This window comes from Piliocolobus tephrosceles, chromosome 16 (genome assembly GCF_002776525.5).
Source record: "Piliocolobus tephrosceles isolate RC106 chromosome 16, ASM277652v3, whole genome shotgun sequence".
Lineage (NCBI taxonomy): Eukaryota > Metazoa > Chordata > Mammalia > Primates > Cercopithecidae > Piliocolobus > Piliocolobus tephrosceles.
In genome coordinates, this window is record NC_045449.1 from 8,767,347 (window position 1) to 8,789,497 (window position 22,151).

The following is a 22,151-nucleotide window of genomic DNA, read 5'->3' on the forward strand; positions in this document are numbered from 1 at the left end:
GCAAGTAGCACGATGTTTTTTTTTCCCTTTGGAAAAAGGGGCTTTATTCATTAAAGAAAATGTAAAGTCAAACATTAACTAAATAGCCCTAACTAAATAGCCTCGGCCTCCCATCCTTCCCATAAAATCTTTTAGATCCATCAGTCGTCACCTCCCTCTGTCTTCAGTCTCCTCCTCTACAGCCCCTCCCCCCAACTCATGCTTCTTTTTCTCCACCTTCTTTCTCTTCTTCAGGCTAAATCACACTTACTTAACTGTTTTCTTATGCCAGTTCCTGTTCCTCATCCTTTTGTTTAAGAGGACTTACACGTGTTTGCCTTTTGGTATTACTGTATGTTCTGTCTAAATAGTAAATATTATCTACTATCCAGTCAATTTCAAGTGATAGCTACCTTAGATCTTAACATTTAATTCCACTCCCAGCCCCGGCTTTCACCTCGATTTCTCCACCATAGAGCACGGTGATTAAAATCTCAGGCCCAGGAGCCACCAGGCTGGATCTGAATATCAACTCTGCCACTTACTAGCTGCGTGGCCTCAGGCAAGTCACTGAACCTTCAGTTCTGCCATCTGAAACGGGAGACGCTAATAGTGACTACATCCTATGATCGCTTGATGAGCTAGTACGCGTACACTGTGTGCCTTGTTTAGAACAGTGCCTGGCCTAGAGTGACCACTCAATAGTTGCTATTTGCTTCACTGCAAATAGAAACATTTGGCAAAGAAGTGTTGAGACAGACAGAGCTGGAAAGGGTAACCGAGCAGACAGTGCTTGGCTGACCACATCAGAGTCACTTGGAGATTGCTCCAAAAATGCAGATTACTGAGCCCCACCTGTGAGATTCTGATGGAACCCAGGAACCTGGCTTTTAGGATATGCTCCTCATACTTGGATTGACAGCCAGGCTGGGGAACTACTGGCACAGAAGACAATGCCCCACACTTGGAGTAAGGAGATCCAGAATTCTGATGATGTTTCTGCCAGTGACCCAATGTGTGACTGCTGAGACTCCATGTTCTCATTTGTAAAATGCAGATAACAAATTTGATTTATTCATAGAGTATTTGTTGGGGTCATGTTGCTAAAGTCATTTCTGTGGGGGAAGCTGGCTTACTGGGGTGAAAGGAATACAGACTTTGCAATAAGCTGGACCTGGCTGTGAGTTCCATCCTGGAGGCCGCTGTAGATGTTACTAGTTGCCAGTTCTATATCCAGCCCCCTCTTCCTAATGCAACCCTGATTTTGCTTGGTGTGTAACTGTGCCTAGCTGAAAATACTTCCTCCCAGACTTCCTTGCAGCTAGAGTGGCCACTCAGCTGAGGAGTTTCTGGGGGGGCTTATCTTTCCTTTTTTTTTTTTTTTTTGGTGGGGGGAGATAGGGTCTTGCTCTATAACCCAGGCTGGAGTGCACTGGCACAAACACGACTCACTGCAGCCTTAAACTCCTGGGCAAAAGCAATCCTCCCACTTCAGCCTCCTGAGTACCTGGGACTACAGGTGCACGCCACCATATCTAGCTAATGTAATTTTTTTTTTTTTGTAGAGACAATGTCTCACCATGTTTCCCAGGCTGGTCTCCAACTCCTGGGCTCAAGCAATCCTCCTACCTCGGCCTCCCAAAGTGCTGGGATTATAGGCATGAGCCACCCACTGTGCAGCCTATTTTCTTGATACAGACACTTGTTCCTGTTTCTCCCTTTGCCCTATTGTCTTTCCCTTTTCTTCCTGCCTGGAACACAGATGAAAGGGCTGGAAGAGCAGCAGCCATCTTGTTCCTATGAGGGTACAAATCTGGGAAGGTAGCCTCAGGCTAAGGATGACAGTGTGAGGAGATGAAAAGATTCTAGATCCCCAGTGGCATCATCCAGCAGTGGCACCATCTCTAGGCTGCTCACCCCTGAATGTCATATATATATACACATGAGAAATCTCTAATTGTTTAGGGCGGAGGTAATTTTTTTGTTGATTATTTGTACCTTAAAGCTTCTTAGGGTGAAATAAAAAACAAATAAAGGGCCGGGTGCAGTGGCTCACGCCTGGAATCCCAGCACTTTGGGAGGCTGAGGCGGGCGGATCACGAGGTCAAGAAATCAAGACCATCCTGGTCAACATGGTGGCATGGTGAAACTTCATCTTTACTAAAAATACAAAAATACAAAAAAAAAAAAAAAAAAAAAAAACCCATACCTGAGTGTGGTGGCACATGCCTGTAATCCCAGCTACTCGGGAGGATGAGGCAGGAGATCACCTGAACCAGGGAGTTGGAGGTTGTAGTGAGCCGAGATCGCGCCATTGCACTCCAGCCTGGTGACAGAGCGAGACTCCATCTCAACACAAAACAAAAAACAAACAAACAAAACCAACAACAAATAAAGATGCTAGAGCCGTGTCTGACCCAGTGGACATTCATATATCTGCTTCCGCCTCTCAAGCTATGAGACATTTTCTGCATTTGTGCAGTGAGGCTTCTTCTAAATTCAATATCCTATATTTAACTAACGATAAGGTAGAAGAATTGGGCCCTGGGGGCTGGCCTCTGGAATAAAGGGCCCTTTATTCCAGGCCTTTCCCCTGGGGGACTTTGAGAAGGCAGAAGCACTAGTATGTCACTCCCAAAACCCCACCAAGTGCCTGGGCACAGGTACAGTGTGGACGACCTATAGCACCTTGACCTATGGAGACATCTGCACCCCAATAAAACAGATGTTAAAATCTCCATGTGCTTTGTGAGGCAGAGCATGCAAAATGTGAGTTCAAAAGACATGAAATTTCCCTTGCTCTGATGTAAATATAGATTATGATTCTAAGTGGGACACACATTTGTGAGAAGGCAAGAATGAAACCTATTAACCTGCCACTTCCTCCCAACACACATACATTTCCCGTTATTTTCTCCCATTGGAAGCACCTGGGTGTGAGTGCGGGCACTTGTAGATCTATGGGAACAGAAAGGAGTTTGTTTTCTTTACCATTCTTTTTTTTTTTTTTTTTGAGACGGAGTCTCGCTCTGTCGCCAGGCTGAAGTGCAGTGGCCGGATCTCAGCTCACTGCAACCTCCACTTTCAGGGTTCAAGTGATTCTCCTGCCTCAACCTCCCGAGTAGCTGGCACTACAGGCACATTCCACCATGCCCAGCTAAGTTTTGTGTCTTTAGTAGAGACAGGATTTCACCATGTTGGCCAGGGTCTCCATCTCTTGACCTCATGATCTGCCCGCCTTGGCCTCCCAAAGAGCTGGGATTACAGGCAAGAGCCACCACGCCCAGCCCTTCATTACCATTCTTACCTGCCCACAGCATGGCTTTTATAGAAGCAGGCTAATGCCTTTATGACCCCTGGGAATGCCATGATTCATCCAAGTCAGCTGCCCTCTCTGCCAACTGAATCCTGAAGTTCCCCATGGTCTTCCTGGCAGTGACAGTTTGATTTGATCGCTTCAGCCATTGCTGAATTCAACAGCACCCGAGTCAGGACTTTCGCAAACCTTATACATCAACATATAGTGACTACACAGGGAACTTCTAAAAAAGCAAATATATTCTTCCTCCATTATTTAAAAAAGATCGAATGGTGAAAAGTTAAATCTCCTTTTACTTCAAAAGTAAAGAAAATCATGCAATGAGATGATCCTGTTGGGCCTTCAGCACAGACCCACCCTCTCTTCCCCGGTTCCCTGCAGTCCAGGGCAGAAACCTTAGCAGGCTGAGTTTTGTTCAGTCCATTCATTCCTTCCTAGATCAGCACACTCTGGATTTCTCAGCCCTTTCAGTCTGAGTGTTCCTCCCTCATGGCCTTCACAAGCCAGTCGCGTTCTGTCCCCTGCTCAGAGTCACTGGTGTCACTCACCTCCATGGACAGCAGCTTCGAGTACTTGATTTTCCGCTCTTGAGGCAGCCTCCGCTGTATGGACAGGAGCAAGGCCAACCAGAGCAACAGGGCCACACAGCAGGCCTGGTAGATCACAGCCAGGCTGAAGCGCATCACCACGAAGCCCCCCACAAAGCTGCCCAGGCTACAGCCACTCCCGTAAAAGTGGCTTCGGAACAAGGCACTCAGAGCCCTCTCCATGCAGGGAGTGGCCAGGTCCTCCACTGAGGCCTCCACAGCCCACCACAGAGCCCCATTGCTAATGGCACTCAAGATCTGAACGGGGAGGACGGACCACCAGCTCCAGAGGAAAGAGTAGTAGAGCAGCTGCCCAGCGAGGCAGCTCAGCCCCAGCCCCACCAGGCCCGTCCTGGACAGTTTCCTAAGCAATGTAGTTTTGAACGGATGAAGCAGAATTTCCCCCAGCAAGCTGAGGGCGACCGAGAAACCCATGACCAGCTCGCCACTCCCATGGTCCATCATGTGCCAGAACAGAAAGTTCTGGACAGTACTGACGATGGCTCCTGTCAAAACAACGGTGAAGGCAAGGAGAATGAGGCGGGGGTCGCCCCCGACAATAGACAGTGCTTTGACGCTTTTGTAGCTGGGCTCCCACTGCTGACAGCTGGGAATGGGAAAGGCAATGCTCACCAGTAAGGCCAGGGTGCTGACCACCGAGTACCCATAGAAGTGGACCACACCGCGGGGGCCACTGTTCATCAGGAAGCAGTCCAGCTGCCCCACCAAGGCTGGGATGCCACACACACCTACCAACATGCCCAGCAACCTCCAGACCCACAGGCTTCTGTATCGGTCAGTGGCATCCACAAAATCCAGATACTCATAAAGGCTGTCATCTGCCACCTGCTCCAGAGGCGCTGCCAGCAGCTCCCAGAACGCCATGGATCCTAAGGAGAGGATGAAAGTCCACCGCAACCCATTCAAGGACAGGTCAAAAGCCCAGGCTTTCCCCTTGGTCCCTGACAAATTGGCTGGATTTCCAGGCCCTTTCCCCCGGGGAAGCAAGGGGAGGGCTGTCTTGACCACCTCAAAAGTAACTTCCCAGGGATGATCTTTCAGCTCCGAAGTGACAGGATGGAGGAGAACTTGGGATGTGGTCCTAGCTCCTTCAACGGAGGGCGCTACGTAGTCGTGTGGATCACGGAAAGTTTCTGGGTCACTTTCACCAGGTGGGTTTCTGAAGCCAGGCATTTCCACCTCTGCAGTCCTGTTGGCTGGGTGCCTGGAGGCAGGCTCTTGGGCCGAGGTGATGTTCACAAGTAGTGTGACCCCCGGGGGTGCGTCTGTGCTGGTCACGCCACTGCTTCCATTACAAGGGAAGTGCATCCGATTTTTGTCCGCCGCTGGGATCAGGACCATCAGCAGGCTGGCCCCCACCGAGCTGAGCAGGGAGCCGATCAGAAGCACTCTCCGTTTCCGGTAGCTTTTGGCCAGGAAGGCACAGACCGGAGCCCAGAAGGCAGCGATTAGGTGCTTGGTTCCCATTAGGATGCCCACCCAGGGAGCGGCCAAGCCCAGCTGCCTCAGGTAGAGAGTCAGGAACGGGGTCACGCAGGCTTCCCGGACCCCGCACACCAGGTGGAAGAGCTTGGCCACCCCCAGCGCCCTGCTGATGTCCCACCGGGGGTTGGCGCTCATGGCTGCCGGGCTCTGTCAGGCCTGGGCCGACGCAGGGCCGAGCTGGGCGCAGGGAGGGCGCGGCCCCATGTCCCCCGGGAGGGAGGCTCGGGGGCCCGGGGCTCGGAGCGAGTGGGACTGCGCCCCCGGTCTGGGGCGGCGCCGCGGTCGCCAGGTCAACGGCCGCCCCCGGCCACTGCTCCCAGGTCCTGCCGCTGGCCGGAAAGGGGCCCCGCCCGGAGGGTGAGGCGCGGCGGAGGCGAAGGTGGGGGCGGGGCCGGCGCACCTGCGAGCCGCACCTGCCACGTCCCGCCGCCGCCGCTGGCCACCTGCTCGGACGTGCGCAGGTGCGCGAGGTGCGCAGGTGCGCGTCCGGGAGCCTGCAGGGTGCGCTCCGAGTTAGGCCGCGGGCCCCGCCCAGCCTTTGGCTGCCAGTGTAGCCCAGGAGCCTGAGCTAACCGCCTGGACTGCTTCAGGCAAGTAAAACCGTCAGAGTCGGCGTGCGGGGAGCCAGAATGGAATGAATGGTATCCACCAGGCTCTCTCCCTCATCTTCCTCAGGTCTTTATTCGAATGCACCCTGATCAGTGACCAATCACAGAGATCAACCGGGTCCACTCTGACATCGCAAATCCCATACCCCTGTCCACACCCCACCCCCAAGACTCCCACTCCCCTGCCCTACTTGATCGTTCTCTCTAGAACGTTATCACTGTCCAAGGCACTACGGGCTTTTTTTTCATGTGTTGATCTTGTTTATTGTCTGTCTCCACCAGAATCCAAGCTCCAGGAAGGCAGGTACTTTTGTCCCAGGGGCCTACAATTGTTTCATTGAATGTGCACTGCCCTCGGAAGTGGCGTGACCTCGGGTGACACGGTTGTCTCCAGCTGGGACAATCCCTAAGGAGAGCTGACAGCTGATGGCAGTCGTCCAGGGGAACTCCTTGCAGCCGGTCCGCCAGCACATGGCAGTCCCCAGAGCCGTGTGTATGTGCTGCACGGTTTTAAACTACACCTAAGGGTACTCAGGTGCCCTGTTTAAGAGTACACACACCTGAGGTGGTTAGCTAGCATTTCATCAAAAAGACAGAGACAGCTAATACAAGCACGTCAACAATCTTATATCAACGGAAGTGTCTTCACTAATGAACATAATAGATATTAGAACTAGTTTTTCACTGGTGAAATTGGTGGTGTCCAAGTCACCTGGATTGGGTATAATTTTTTGAAGGCACTTCCTCTCTTGCTGGAACAGGGTATAATAATCTAGAGATGTCACTAGTCCAAACCCTTAGGAAGGATGCTGTAGGCTTTGCTTCAAAATGGTCCAATATGCAGCCCCTGATTCAGTAAACTTTTCATACAGGATTTGCTCAGAGCACCTAATTTGGCTGGGGGTGGAGCGGAACTACTTGCCAACACATGTCTATGTGTAACGGAATTCGACCTGTGACTTGCCTTCATTATCAGCTGGTACAGAGTATGTTGGAGGGAGGCCCAGAGGCCTCACTTAACCTAAATAACTGGTAAACTCTGCAGACATCTACTGAAAACCTAATGACTGAGTGATCAAATTGGTATGAATCCGTTTACATCACGCCAACGGCAGGAAAAATAAAATCTAGCCTCCTCCAGGTAAACTCACTCCAATTCAGTGCTACTGCAATCATTTCAGTTTTAAAACCACCTCAGTCACACTGATTGCCCTACTCCCACCCCTCCCTGGGTTCTGCTGTGGGCAGCCTCAGTGAAAGATAGTGCATCCATCCACTTCTCAGTCCTGACCTGTCCTGGGTTCATCTCCACTGGAGGCAGGTGTCAGACTCCAGTGTGCCTGGACATGTGCAGGTGTGCAAGGGGCATGTCCTGACGCCTGCAGGGTGCACCCTGAGCTAGACCATGGGCCCCACCCAGTCTCTGGCTGCCCATGTTGCCCCAGGAACTTGGGCTAAACACTTGGATTGCTTCAGGCAAGTCAAACCATCAGTCAGGGTGGGGGCAGTGAGAATGGCGTGAATGGCATCCCCCAGGCTCCCTCTCTCACTGCACCATGCTGGAGTCGGTGGAGGTGCCCACAATTCCGCACCTGGCCTTCAGGTGCCGTGCTCCACACTGCTGCCTGCAGCTGCACCCTTTTCCCTTTGAGCTTGCCTGCTTTCAGCTACCCAAGAAAATCTCTGCCTGCTTCCCATGTCCTATACAGGCACAGGGACTCTCTCTAAGACTGACCTTGGACCCCTCTGGCTCTGCATGCCAGGTGGTCCATCTTACACTCCCCTTGGCATTGAGACGGTGTCCTGCCATTGAGACTTGCTTCCACTCCTGGGGCAATTTGGCCCAAAGCAAAGTGCCCTCTTCTCTATTCTTGGATATCCAAACTTAAAAGGGAATCTTCTACCATCCTCACCTTACCCCCATGCCCACTGTCATCCCCTGGCACTCCGTCCAGGTGATAGGACTCAAGTCCAGGCATTTTTGTTTTCTCTGTTATTTTCCCCCCACACCATACCTATTTCTGGGGATGAAGAAACTGAAGATGTGTCATTGATCTTTCTATTTTACACCTGGATGTAAGTTTTTGAATATAAAAGCCAAGAATTTTGATGTCTTTAATCTCAGACTTAGCCAGTGTGGTGGCTCATGCCTGTAATCCCTGCACTTTGGGTGGCCGAGGCGGGCAGATCACCTGAGGTCAGGAGTTCGAGACCAACCTAGCCAACATGATGAAACCCCGTCTCTACTAAAAATACAAAAATTAGCAGGGCGTGGTGGTGCATGCCTGTAATCCTAGCTACTTGGGAGGCTGAGGCACAGAGAATCGCTTAAGCCCGGGAGGTGGAGGTTGCAGTGAGCCAAGATCATGCCATTGCACTCCAGCTTGGGTGACAGAACAAGACTCTGTCAAAAAAAAAAGCCCCAAAACAAAAAATTCCCAAACGTAGTAGGGCATGGTGGCATATGCCTGTGGTCCCAGTTACTTGAGAGGCTGAGGTGGGAGGATCGCTTGGGCCCGAGAGGTCGAGGCTGTGATTGTGCCACTGCACTCCAGAGCAGTGACAGGGCAAGTAAGGGGCAGGAGACAGAACACACCAGTTTATACCTCACAGAACTCTGACCTGGCCCCAGTGGACTCAACAAGTTATATAAAGGATTGCCTTGATGATTCCTATTAACATATGAATATTGCCAGGTGTGAGATGAAAGCAGAAGGACTTCAGTGTACATTTATTGAATCTGACATTTTTCTCCCACCTGATAGAGACACCTGCGTGGACTGGGTGAGGTGGGCAGTGGCCTGAGAGTGGGAAGGGAAGAGACGGGAGGGAGGTGGTGCCACTGCTGTTCCCTGCTTCCCATTTTCCCGTTTTCCCCTAGGCCACAGGGCTCTGGCCGAGACAGGTTTTACGGGCTGGGTGGGGAGCTTGGGTGGGAGAGGACAGCGGGAGAAGTGGGAATTGAAGTTAAATGAAGGCGTAGACATTTGTGTGAGAAGCTGGGCTTGGTGTGCGTGTTCTCAAGCAGCTGCGGCATTGCCGGGGCCATCCGTAGACCTCCGTGCGGGCCCTTCCTCGTCACAGCCCCCACGGTAGGCTCCCTGTGCTCCCAGGCCCTCGCTGGCTCCTGGTCAAGGCCAAAGCTGCCGTGTGGAGCTGGGCCTTGCTCTGGCTGTTGGTGTGAGTGCTTGGGGTTGGTGGGGTAGTGTATCCTTCCTCCCGGGCCTGCTGTCCCTGCAGGCTCACTGGACAATGCCAGAGAATGTGTTGATGGGCATCAGAAGGGGCTTGGGTTTGGCTTTGGTCGCATCCATCTCCTGTTGCCCATGCAAATTGAGCCACGGCGCCTTGGACTTCTGGGCCTCGGAACATGGTTCTGGGCAGGGAGCAACCTCGAATCTGTGGGTGGAGAGAGACCAGCTCAGGTGACCCGTCTCAGGGATCAGATCTGCCTAGGGCATTTGAAAGGCAGAGCTGTCATTGTAGGGCATTGAGGAGGTGGCCACACAGAAGAAAGAGGAAGAGTCAGGATGAGAAAGAACAACCTGGGCCTGGGGCTCACCAGGAGAGGAGGAGGCACTTGGAAGAAGTAACTCTGCGTATGCCTCCCTTACCCAAACACACCTCCCGAGGGGAAGCCAGTAAGGGTCGGCTAACTGGGACACAGATGCCACTGAAGGTGAGCCTGTGTGGGAGGGGCCCGTGCCTGCAGAGGCGGCTGGATCAGGAGGCTGCAGGCTGAGTGTATGCAGAGGCATCTGGGGAAAATGCAGTAGCAGCTGCTGCCCTGGGTCTGCCATTCATTTGCCTCAACTTCCTGGATTCAAGGCATAGAGCAGTGGCCTCAGTCCATCCTCACCAAGGACACCTGCCTGGCCACAGGATCTACCTCCGATGAGGTGCCTTGAGCTAGAGGCAGGAGATGGCAGGAGCTGGCTCCTGCTTCGGTTTGTCCCATGGGCCCTGGACCTCTAGGGGTGGCAGGCCCAGCCTCACCTGACCACGTCCCGGAAAGTGCGTTGATCGTCCTTGTCCAGTGACAATGTCAGCAGCCTCTGGTCCTGGCTCTGGATCTGGATATTGTTCGTCCTGAAGGTGTTGGTCACCGTCTGCAGCAGAGAGATTGCACACGTGAGTGCTACCTTTGCTCAACAGGTGGCCCTGCCAACATCTCCTACCCTGGAATCTGGTGTATTTCTTCAGTCCAGCACATGGGCTCCCCAACTCTCCTTCTGCAAGTGACGGAGGAGTGACAACCCTGCACAAACTGCTTCGAGGCTGCCCTTGCCCTGGGATCTCACATCGTTTTTCCAATTCTTTTCCCAACCTGTTGTCCTTGATTCTGAACACAAATGGGAATGCTGTGGAGAGTGCTTGCCAGGTTGCCAAGTTACCTGAACTTGAGTGCTGATTTCTTCAACATTTTCTGAGCATCTCCTCTATGACAGGCATGTTAATGTATATGGAATTTGGGGGTATTTCAGTGATTTTAAAAGTTTTGACCCTGGTTCTCAGCATTAAATCACATACAACATTATTTACCTGCCACAGACACAGAGGGTCTAGAAAGCAGCCAAAGACCCCAAGCCTCAGACCAGGCCAAAGGAAAGCACCCCCAGGCATCCTTATAACTCCTAATCTGAGGGAGTAGCTCCAGAGAGGTCGCCTCCTATTGGGCAGAGAACTATGAGGATTGTGGGTTGCAGGTGGAGCATTCAGAGGTTGTGGCTCATTCCACACACAGACAGCAGCTTTGGGTAATTTACAACCACAGAACCCTGGAGTTGCCAGAGGCCTCAGAGACCATCTCTTTCAAGTGATGCCTTATGGCTGCCCATAAGAATCAATTTTCAAAAATATAACATTGGAGATTCTGATTCAAGTGGCATGGAGTTGAGCTCAGGCACCGGCATTGTTTACAAAGCTCCTGAATGTAGGCAGGGCTGAGAACAACCACTGAGTTGTTCAATGTCACCTAGCAGAGGCACGAGCAGCAGCCTAAACTGGGGGTTCACACATGCCCAGGCATTTCAGCTGAACTTTTAGGGGACGGGAGTAGGCCAGCCAGAAGTCTGTGGACAGGCCGTGCGGGATACCCTGGGAGGAGGGTAAGAGCATAGTCTCTAAGCCAGGCTGCCCAGGCTCTAATCTCGGCTCTGCCACTTACTAGCTGTGTGACTTTAAGCATGTTTCTTAATCTCTCTGTGCTACCTTTTAGGATTGTTGTGAAGATTAAATGAGATAGTATATATTAAGTGCTTGGAATAGAGCCCAAGACACGGTTAAGAACTCTTATTAATTACAATTTTCCAAGAAGGAGACAAGCATGACTAATGGACGCAGCAGTGAAGTCCCAGGTGTCAGAGGGGAAGGGGAACCTACTGTGGGTTCTTTCTCTTCTTGGTTTGTGCCCTAGGCCAAGCCCCCACCTATCACCCCGCTATGCATAGACTCCTGTGCGTCTGAATGGGTGAGCTGTGAGTAAAGACAGATTAACAAAACCTCTGTAAGACGGGGCGACTTCATGACAGAGGGTAACACTCAGGGGAGAGGGGCTTCTCCCCCGGTGCCAACCGAACCTGTAGCACCTTGGCTGGGCGCGGTGGCTCACGCCTGTAATCCTAGCACTTTGGGAGGCCAAGGTGGGCAGATCACCTGAGGTCAGGAGTTCGAGATCAGCCTGGCCAACATGGTGAAACCCCATCTCTACCAAAAATACAAAAAAATTAGCCAGGCGTGGTGGCGCATGCCTGCAATCCCAGCTACCTGAGAGGCTGAGGCAGGAGAATCGCTTGAACCTGGGAGGTGGAGGTTGCAGTGAGCCGAGATTGCGCCACTGCACTCCATCCTGGGCAACAGAATGAGACTCTCTCAGAAAAAAAAAGAGCCTGTGGCACCTTTAGTGCTCTGTGCTCTGGAGCTGTCAGCCATGGTTGTGGTCAGGGGGGCAGGCAGTGGAACCTAGTGGGCACTGATTGGACAGCTAAAGGAATGACTGTTGATACTGGAATGTCACTCGTGACCTTCCAAAAATACCTGGAGAGACTGCAGGGGGCTGAAGTGCTGCATGAGCTGGGGTGGAGGGAAAGCCAGGTGCATTCTGTCTGCCATAGTGAATGGAATTGCACCTGAACTGATTGCACCTGGTGAGAGAAATGCACGGTTTCCATAGGTTAGGAGACTGGGGATTGAATGTGACCCACTGAAGCCTGCACAGTGGTAGCTACGGGGCCAGCTCTCTGACTCTCAACTTGGTGTTCTTTCTTTAGCATCAGGCTGCTCTAGGCGTCTCTGGAAGGATCTGGGCCTCCATGACCTGCCCATGGACCTGGCCCCGCCTTCTAGGTAATCACACACAGCCTCTGAGCCTCCTCCCACTCTGCCTGCGGTGTAGGCAGATGCCTTTCATTTCCCTTTGTGGTCTGCACACCTAGACACACTCTACCTGCTTGGCTTTGGCCCATAAGGACCACAAGAGTCTTAGATTTTAGTCTATAGATGAAGCCATGGGAGCAAGTGGAAAGGTCCAGATGCAGAATTTGCAAAGGATCCCACTCTCCGTAAGACTAAGGAATGGGCAAAGTGCTGCTAATTGTCTCCTGTTCTCTATTGGCAGCTTCCTGTTTTCCACACCCCAAAGCCCCAGTTCTTCTGTTTCTGCTTTATTTACCACTTCTTTTCTATTTCAAACTTCCAATCCAGCTAAGGTCATATCTGACCCTTAAATTTACTGAGCCAGCCACAATACCCTTGCCCCATACTGTTCTTCAAACTGTCTCTGCCTTCTCACTCCAGCTCACCGTGAGCTTCCCCTTCCTGCTCAGTGGTTATCATCCAACCCATTTGGACAACACACATACGTGGACCTGCCTGGTTCTGGGAGGGAAGCACAGCTGCTGGAATTTTCCCCTAGCAAGTCCCTGTAGGGATAAAACGGAACTTGCTGAAGTGATAAGTTTAGACTTTCAAAAACCCCCAGCCAGGTTGTCTAAAGAGGTCACTAAAAACAGAAACCACTTTAAGGAACTGACTTTGAAAGAGGAAATGCAACAGAGGGGTAAATAGGTCCACTTTGGAGCCTAAAACTAAAATATTGGACTGCCCTATAATAAGAGAGATTTCAGCTCAAGGCAGACCTCTCAGACAATCAGAGCTCTCCTACAGTGGATAGGCTGCCTCAGGGTCAGCTTCCAGGTCCGGCTTGAGGTCTAGAATGAGGTGGAAGGTGGATTAGATGACTCAACAAACATCTGGTGAGGCCCTGCTGCAGGCCAGACACCTCACCAACTAAGATGAGGGTCCTGAGCCTAGAGAGTTTGCAGGCCATTGACATACAAAGATCATGCCATTTATAGTGTCACAAATGTTTCCATAGCTATGTCCCCAGGGTCCTATGGGAGCACAGAGGTGGTGTACTTAGCTCACCTAGGTGAGGGGAGGAGGGTGGAGGATGTGGAAGGAAGGGGGAAAAGCATTAGGAAAGGCCTCCTGAGGGAGATGACACCTGAGTCTCAACTTATAGGATGAGCAGGAATTATAAAAAGATGGTGGGCAGGTGGAAGGGAGGAATGAGGTTTCAGGTCCAGGACCTCGCATGAGCAAAGGCACAGAGATGTGACTTCAGGAACACTTCCAAACACGTGGTGGGAAGAGCCTCCAGGGAGTGCCCAAAGCTGCAGATGGACAAGAGGAGGAGTGAAGCTATGCAACACTGAAGAGTTTTTCTGCCCTTGGAGAATGGGAAATGATGGAGGAGTTTTAAGTATGGAATAACATGGGCAGGAAGGTGGACTTAAGGAGGATCAGAGTATTGCCGGGGAGACCAGCTAGAAGGAGACAGATGAAGGTCAGACTTGGGGTGACCAATTTGCTTGATTTGCCTGGGACTTTCCTGGTGTTAGCACTCAAAGTCCCAAGTCCAAGAAACCCCTTTAGTCCCAGGCAAACAGGGACAGTTGGTCAACCAAGCTGGACCAGAAGAGAGAGATTTGAGAAGGGAGAGATTTGAGAAGTGTTCCATCAGGACAAAGGGAAGTGAGGACGAGGAGGCAGCAGGGATGACTCCTGGGTTTCTGGCAGAGGTGATTGGTTAATGATGGTACCATTAAACGAGACAGGGGATATAAGGAGGAGATGAAATAAAAATGACTGCTAACACATACATAATGTTTACTTTAGCCAAGCACTCTTCTAAGAGCTTCGCATGCAACAATCAGTCCTCATAACTGGATGAGGTAGGTAATGTTATTATAGCTGGCCCTCCATATCTGCATATGTGGAACCTGCAGATACAAAGGGCCAACAGTAAGAGACTTTAGCATCCATGGATTTTGTATCCTTGGGGGTCCTGGAAACAATCACCCATGGATACTGAAGAATGACTGTCTCCTCATTTTATAAAATGATGCTGAGTCACAGAGAGATTAACTTGCTTAACATCATATAGCTGGTAAATGGCAGAGACAAGATCTGAACCCAGACAATCTGGCTCTGGAGAGCTCTTAACTATTAGAAAGTACTGGCTTTGATTTTAAATATCTTGAGTTTGTGGTACTGTGGGACATCCAGTTCATGCTAACTTAGTTCAATGCAGGAGTCAAAAACTCAGGTATGAATGTCAGAGCAGAAGATACAGATTTGGGAGGACTTAACAAATGGAACTAAATCCTTGTGAGTTTGATAGTCCAGGAAATGAGAACAGAAGTGAGACATGGATAGAAATTGAGGACAGTAGCTAGTTAAGGATCTAGGAAAAGGAGTTCAGGGATCGAGGCCAACATGTAATAGTCAGGCGTGCAGAAGAAAGTCTATAAGAAAGTGGTGTCTCTGAATTTATAGATTTAGGGTGTTTAAAGACTCAGAGAACAGGGCTTCAGTTCTAGTAATGGAATTCCACTCAAAATTGACCAAAGGAATATAAAACTGGGTAAAACATTTATGACAGTGCTAGAAGCCAGCTTCATTGGAGTATTAATATATAAATATAACTTCAAATATACATATTTTGTCTAATTGCCTAAAAGGAGAATCCCATCAGACTAACAACAGGCTTCTCACCCAAAACCTTAAAAGCCAGAAGAGACTGGGGTTCTATATTCAGTCTTCTTAAAGAAAAAAAGATGCCAAGAATTTTGTATCCTGCTAAACACAAATTCATAAATTAAGGAGAAATAAAGTATTTACCAGACAAGGAAATACTAAGGGAATTTGTCACTACTAGACAGGTCCTACAAGAAATGCTCAAAGGATTTCTAAACATGGAAACAAAAGGGTGATACTCATTGTCATAAAAACACAGGAAAGTATAAAACATGTAGGTCTTATAAAACAATTACACAAGACTGCAAAACAACTAGGTAATAATTATGACAGGAACAAAACCTTACATAGCAATACTAACTTTAGAAGTCCAATGCGCTATCCATTGCGTGACAGAGCCACATATCAATACTAACTCTAAATGTAAATGGACTAAATGCTCCACTTAAAAGATATAGGCCCAGTTGTGCACAGTGGCTCATGCTTGTAATCCCAGCACTTTGGGATGCTTGAGTTCCAAGCATTAAGGTAGGAGGATCACTTGAGTCCAGGAATTTGAGACTAGCCTGGGCAACATAGTGAGACCTCTTCTCTACAAAAAAATTAAAAAATTAGTTGGGCATAGTGGCTTGCACCTGTGGTCTCCGCTACTCAGGAGGCTGAAGTAGGGGGATCAATAAGATATTGGCTGGTGGAATGGATAAGAAAAACAGGATCCAACTGTATGTTGCAATGGATAAGAAAAACAGGATCCAACTGTATGTTGCATATAAGAAATCTGCCTAACTGTTAAAGACATTTACACTCTAAGGGGTGGAAAAAGATACTTCACACAAATAAAACCAAAAGCAAGTAGAGTAGCTATACTTATAACAGATAAAACAGAGTTTAAATCAACAGTAAAAAAAGACAAGGTCATTTATAATGATAAAGGGATCAATTCAACAAGAAGACATAACAATTCTAAATATATATGCACCCAACACTGGAGCACCCAGATTCATAAATACTACTAGATCAAAGAGATAGCCACTGTATTAATCCATTTTCCACTGCCGATAAAGACATACCTGAGACTGGGAATTTACAAAAGGAAGAGGTTTAATGGACTTAAACCACATGGCTGGGGAGGCCTCACAATCATGGCAGAAAGCAAGGAGGAGCAAGTCACTTCTAACATGGATGGCAGCAGGCAAAAAGAGAGCTTGTGCAGGGAAACTCCTTCTTATACAACCATCAGATCTCGTGAGACTTACTATCACGAGAACAGCACAGGAAAGACCTGTTCCCATGATTCAATTACCTCCTACCAGGCCCTTCCCACAACATGTGGGAATTCAAGATCAGATTTGGGTAGGGACACAGCCAAACCACATCATTCCACCCCTGGCCCCTCCCAAATCTCATGTCCTCATGTTTCAAAACCAATCATGCCTTCCCAAAAGTCCCCCTGTCTTAACTTATTTCAGCATTTACTGAAAAGTCCACAGTCCAAAGTCCAAGGTCTCATTTGGGACAAGGCAAGTCCCTTCTGCCTATAAGCCTGTAAAATCAAAAGCAAGTTAGTTACTTCCTAGATACAACAGGGGTACAGGCATTGGGTAAACACAGCCATTCCAAACGGAAGAAGTTGGCCAAAACAAAGGGGCTACAGGCCCCATGCAAGTCTGAAATCCAGAAGGGCAGTCAAATCTTAAACCTCTAAAATGATCTCCTTTGACTCCATGTCTCACATCCAGGTCACGCTGTTGTGAGAGGTGGGTTCCCATGGTCTTGGGCAGCTCTGCCCCTGTGGTTTTGCAGGGTACTGCCTCCCTCCCAGCTGCTTTCATGGGCTGGTGTTGAGTGTCTGTGGCTTTTCTAGGTGCACATGCAAACTGTCAGTGGAGCTACCATTCTGGGTCTGGAGGATGGTGGCTCTCTTCTCACAGCTCTACTAGGTGGTGCCCCAGTAGAGACTCTGCATGGGGGCTCTGACCCCACATTTCCCTTCTGCACTGCCCTAGCAGAGGTTTTCTATAAGGGTCCTGCCCCTGCAGCAAATTCTGCCTGGGCATCCAGGAGTTTCCATATATACTCTGAAATCTGGATGGAGGTTCTCAAATGCTAATTCTTGACTTCTGTGCACTTGCAGGCTCAACACCACATGAAAGTTGCCAAGGCTTGGGGTGTGCACCCTTTAAAGCCACAGCCTGAACTCTACATTGGTTCCTTTCAGCCATGGCTGGAGCAGCTGGGATGCAGAACAACAAGTCTTTAGGCTGCACATGGCATGGGTACCCTGGGCCCAGCCCATGAAACCATTTTTCCCTCCTGGGCCTCAAGGCCTGTGATGGGAGAGGCTGCTGTGAAGACCTCTGACCTGACCTGGAGACATTTGCCCCATTGTCTCGGGGATTAACATTTGGCTGCTCATTACTTATGCAAATTTCTACAGCCGACCTGAATTTCTCCTCAAAAAATGGGATTTTCTTTTCTATTGCATTGTCAGGTTGCAAATTTTCCAAACTCTTATGCTCCACTTCCCCTATAAAACTGAATGCCTTTAACTGCACCCAAGTCACCTCTTGAATGCATTGCTGCTTAGAAGTTTCTTCTGCTAGATACCATAAATCATATCTCTCAATTTCAAAGTTCCACAAAAATGCCACCCGTTTGCTAAAACATAACAAGAGTCACCTTTGCTCCAGTTCCCAAAAAGTTCCTCATTTCTATCTGAGATCTCCTTAGCCTGGACTTTATTGTGCATATCGCTATCAACATTTTGGGCAAAACCATTCAACAAGTCTCTATGAAGTTCCAAACTTTCCCATTTTCCCGTCTTCTTCTGAGCCCTCCAAACTGTTCCAACTTTTGCCTGTTACCCTGTTCCAAAGTTGCTTCCACATTTTTGGGTATCTTTTCAGCAGCACCCCACTCTACTGGTACCAATTTACTGTGTTAATCCATTTCATGCTGCTGATAAAGACATACCTGAAACTGGGAAATTTACTAAAGAAAGAGGTTTAATGGAGTTACGGTTCCACATGGCTGGGGAGGCCTCCATGGCAGAAGGCAAGAAGGAGCAAGTCGCATCTTACATGGATAGCAGCAGGCAAAAAGAGAGCTTGTGCAGGGAAACTCCTTCTTATACCACCATCAGATCTTGTGAGACTTACTCACTATCACAAGAACAGCACAGGAAAGACCTGACCCCATGATTTGATTACCTCCAACTGGGTCCCTCCCACAACATGTGGGAATTCAAGATGAGATTTTGGTGTGGACACAGCCAAACCACATCAGACACCAATAGAATAATAGAAGGAGACTTTAGTACTCCACTGATAGCACTAGACAAATTATCAAGGCAGAAAATCAACAAAGAAACTCTGGACTTAAATTGGACTGTAGACCAAATGGACCTAACAGACATTTACAGAACAATCTACTCTACAACTGCAGAGTGTAATTCTTTTCATGTGCACATGGAACATTCTCAAAAATTGGCCATATGCTAGACCACGAGGTGAGTCTCAGTAAAGTTTTTAAAAACTTGAAATCATATCAAGTACCTTCTCAGACCACAGTGGAGTAAAACTAGAAATCAACACCAAGAGGAACCCTCAAAACTGCTTAAGTACATGGGAATTAAATAATTTGCTCCTGAATGATTGTTGCATCAATGATAAAATAAAGGCAGAAATAAAAAAATTTTTGAAATGAATGAAAATAGAGACACAACATACCGAAACCTCAAAGAATACATCAAAGGCAGTGCTAACAGGGAAGTTTATCGTGTTAAATGCCTATATTAAAAAGATGGATCTCAAATCAATAACCTAATGTTGCATCTCAAGGAACTAGGAAAACAAGAACAAACCACACCCTAAGCTAGCAGAAGAAAATAACTAACAGAGATCAGAGCAGAACTAAAAGGAATTGGGACAAAAAAAATACCAAGGATCAATGTAATGAAAAATTGGTTCTTTGAAATGATAAACAAAATTGATAGACCACTAGCTAGGTTAACCAAGAAAAAAAGAGAGAAGAATGAAATAAGAACAATCAGAAATGAGAAAGGTATCATTACAATTAATACAAAAGAAATGCAAAAGATCATCAGAGACCTATGAGCACCTCTATGCACAAAACAGGAAAATCTAGAGGAAATGGATAAATTCCATTTATCTAGGAATGTACAACTTCCCAAGATCGAACCAAGAAGAAATAGAATCTTGAACACACCAATAATGAGTAATGAAATTGAATTACTAATAAAAAAATCTCTCAACTAAAAAATAATCCCAGGAGCAGATGGGTTCACAGTGGAATTCTACCAGACATACAAGGAAGAACTGATACTAATCTTACCGACACTGTTCAAAAAACACTGAGGAGAAGGGAATCCTCCCTAACTCATTCTACGAAGCCAGGGTCACTCTGATACCAAAGCTAGGCAAGAATACAATAACAAAAAAACAAACAAACAAAAAAAAACTGTAGACCAATATCCCTGATGAACATAGATGGAAAAATCCTCAACAAAATACTAGCAAACCAAATTCAACAGTGAATCAAAAAGATATGCACTGCAATCAAGTGGGTTTTACTCCAACAATGCAGGGTCGGTTCAACATACACAAATCAATAAATGTGATTCACCACATAAACAGAATTAAAAACAAAAATTTTATGATTGTATTAATAAATTCAGAAAAAGCATTTCATAAAATCCAGTATCTCTTCATGATAAAAGCCCTTACCAAAGTGGGAATAGAAGGAACATATCTCAAAATAATAAAAGCCATATATGACAAACTGACAGTCAACATCACACTGAGTGGGGGAAAATTAAAAACATTACCTCTAAGAACTGGAATAAGACAAGGATGCCCACTGTCACTACTCCTATTCAACATAACAGAAGTCCTAGTTAGAGCAATCAGAAAAGAGAAAGAAATAAAAGGCATCCAAATTGGAAAAGAGAAAGTGAAATTATCCCAGCTCCAGAGTGACAATCATAATAAGCAGGCTTATCCACCCCTCATCCCTGGCCCCCTTTACTTGCTGAGGTAGGAGCCCAAAGGACTCATTTCTGGAAAAATAAAACTGTCCTAGCAAAGAGACTTGCAGATACTGACATCTGGGTTCCCCCACAGAAAGGACCATGGCCTTCTGACTGCCCACTGAGAAGCCCACCATTGACCCAGGTTTTTAGTGCCCCCACTTTAGTTAAGAGAGAGACCTTATTTTTTATTTTATTTTATTTTTTTTGAGACAGAGTTTCACCCTGTTGCCTAGGCTGGAGTATAATGGTGCAATCTTGGCTCACTGCAACCTCCACCTCCCAGGTTCAAATGATTCTCCTGCCTCAGCCTCCCAAGTGGCTGGGATTACAGGCACCCACCACCACGCCCAGATAATTTTTGTATTTTTAGTAGAGGTGAGGTTTCACCATGTTGGCCAGGCTGGTCTCGATCTCCTGACCTCGTGATCCGCTCTCCTCGGCCTCCAAAAGTGCTGGGATTACAGGCGTGAGCCACCGTGCCCAGCCAAGAGATCATATTAAGAGAGACAACAAATAACCAGAAAACAAGAAACAATTCTTAAATAGCCTAAATTTTCAAAAAATGAATTTGAAGAAAACTCCCCCAATATTGAAGAAATGACAAAGAAGGACAATGGGAGAAAAAAGATGAGAAAATTAGAGCATTAATTTAGAAGGTCAAACATCCTACTATTCACAGTTCCAGAAAGAGAAAGCAAAGAAATAAAGGGAAGGAAATTATTTTAAAGATTGTATTAGAAAATATCTGAGACCTGAAAGATATGAGTCTCCAGATTGAGAATGTCCATCAAAGGTCCAAAATGATGAATGAAAAAAGATCCCACCAAGGTATATTCCTGTGATATTCAGAATCTTCTCTGAAACTAAGTATTTAAGGCTTCCAAAGCGACAGAGAGAGAGAGAGAAAAAAAGTCTCACACAAAGACTAGGCATAAGAAGGCATCATATTATACAACAGCAGCAGCAAAAACTAGAAGAAAGTTCACGTTCAAAGAAATCCAGATAGAATTGACAAAATCAAAACCATAGCAGGAACATCCACAAATGTCTCTCAGTTTTGGCCAGATGAAGTAGACAAAAAATATTTTAAATTTGTAGATTACAGTAATATAATGTATTTGATTTAATAACTAAACTTCATACTTTATATATACTATAGATAGAAAACAAACATGTATTTTTAGTTGCCATTGAATATCAAAAAGTTGATCATTCACTCCTGTAATCCCAGCACTTTGGGAGGCCAAGGCCGGCAGATCACGAGGCCATGAGATCGAGACTATCCTGGCCAACATGGTGAAACCCCGTCTCTACTAAAAATACAAAAATTAGCTGGGTGTGGTGGCTCACCCCTGTAGTCCCAGCTACTTGGGAAGCTGAGGCAGGAGAATCGCTTGAACCCGGGAGGCAGAGGCTGCAGTGAGCTGAGATCTCACCACCGCACTCCAGCCTGGTAACAGAGTGAGACTCGGTCTCAAAAAAAAAACCAAAAAAAAAAACCAAAACAAAACAAAACAAAACTTGATCATCTACCAGGCAACAAAAAAATGTCAGTACATTCCAAAGAAGTTGAAATTGTGTCAGTCAGATGCTTTGGCTGTCCTAGGAGCATTTGCTAATAATCTCAGGAATCAAAGGGCTTGGGTTTAGCCACGTGGGGATGGGAGGCAATGGTGTGGAGTTACATGAAGCAGGGACTCTTGAAGGCTACACTCTCAGTGAAAGACTAGAAAGCAAAATAAAACAAAAGATACAAACGGATGAAAAAACGAATACAGAAATAGAGAAGACCACAGAAAAAAAGCCCGTCTGCTTTGGCTTGTATGATGAGTGAGGAAGGCAATTCTTTCCTGGAGAATCTTAGCTACGAGCCCGTCCGGATGTGAATCTGGGGTACACATGTACACTATCTTCATGGTCTGGCAATTTCTCAGCCAAAACTGAACTCAAAATATGGTCCTGAGCTGATAACATCTCTGAGGCAGTTGGCGAAAACAAATTCAGAATTTCTCTAGAAGGACAATTTTTCCACCCAGTTTTCCCACAGATAAAGCCCTAAGAAA

General features: G+C 47.5%; 2 protein-coding genes across 9 annotated transcripts in view; both read right to left on the bottom strand.

Moving 5' to 3' along the window:
- Positions 1 to 3,516: 3,516 nt before the first annotated feature.
- MFSD6L (major facilitator superfamily domain containing 6 like) lies at positions 3,517 to 5,766 on the bottom strand. The gene has a single exon (XM_023190902.2). The coding sequence runs from the start codon at positions 5,524 to 5,526 to the stop codon at positions 3,766 to 3,768; it is 1,761 nt and encodes a 586-aa protein (XP_023046670.1). The 5' UTR covers positions 5,527 to 5,766; the 3' UTR covers positions 3,517 to 3,765.
- A 2,949-nt stretch (positions 5,767 to 8,715) lies between these two features.
- PIK3R6 (phosphoinositide-3-kinase regulatory subunit 6) overlaps positions 8,716 to 22,151 on the bottom strand; it is a 61,077-nt gene continuing 47,641 nt past the window's right edge. For all 8 annotated transcript variants that reach the window (XM_023190885.1, XM_023190881.1, XM_023190886.1 and 5 more), the window contains 2 exons: positions 9,996 to 10,108; positions 8,716 to 9,398 (listed from right to left, as the gene is read on the bottom strand). In XM_023190885.1, the coding sequence (XP_023046653.1) occupies positions 9,242 to 9,398; positions 9,996 to 10,108 (270 nt within the window). In that variant the 3' untranslated portion in view covers positions 8,716 to 9,241. The remainder of the gene's footprint in view (positions 9,399 to 9,995; positions 10,109 to 22,151) is intronic.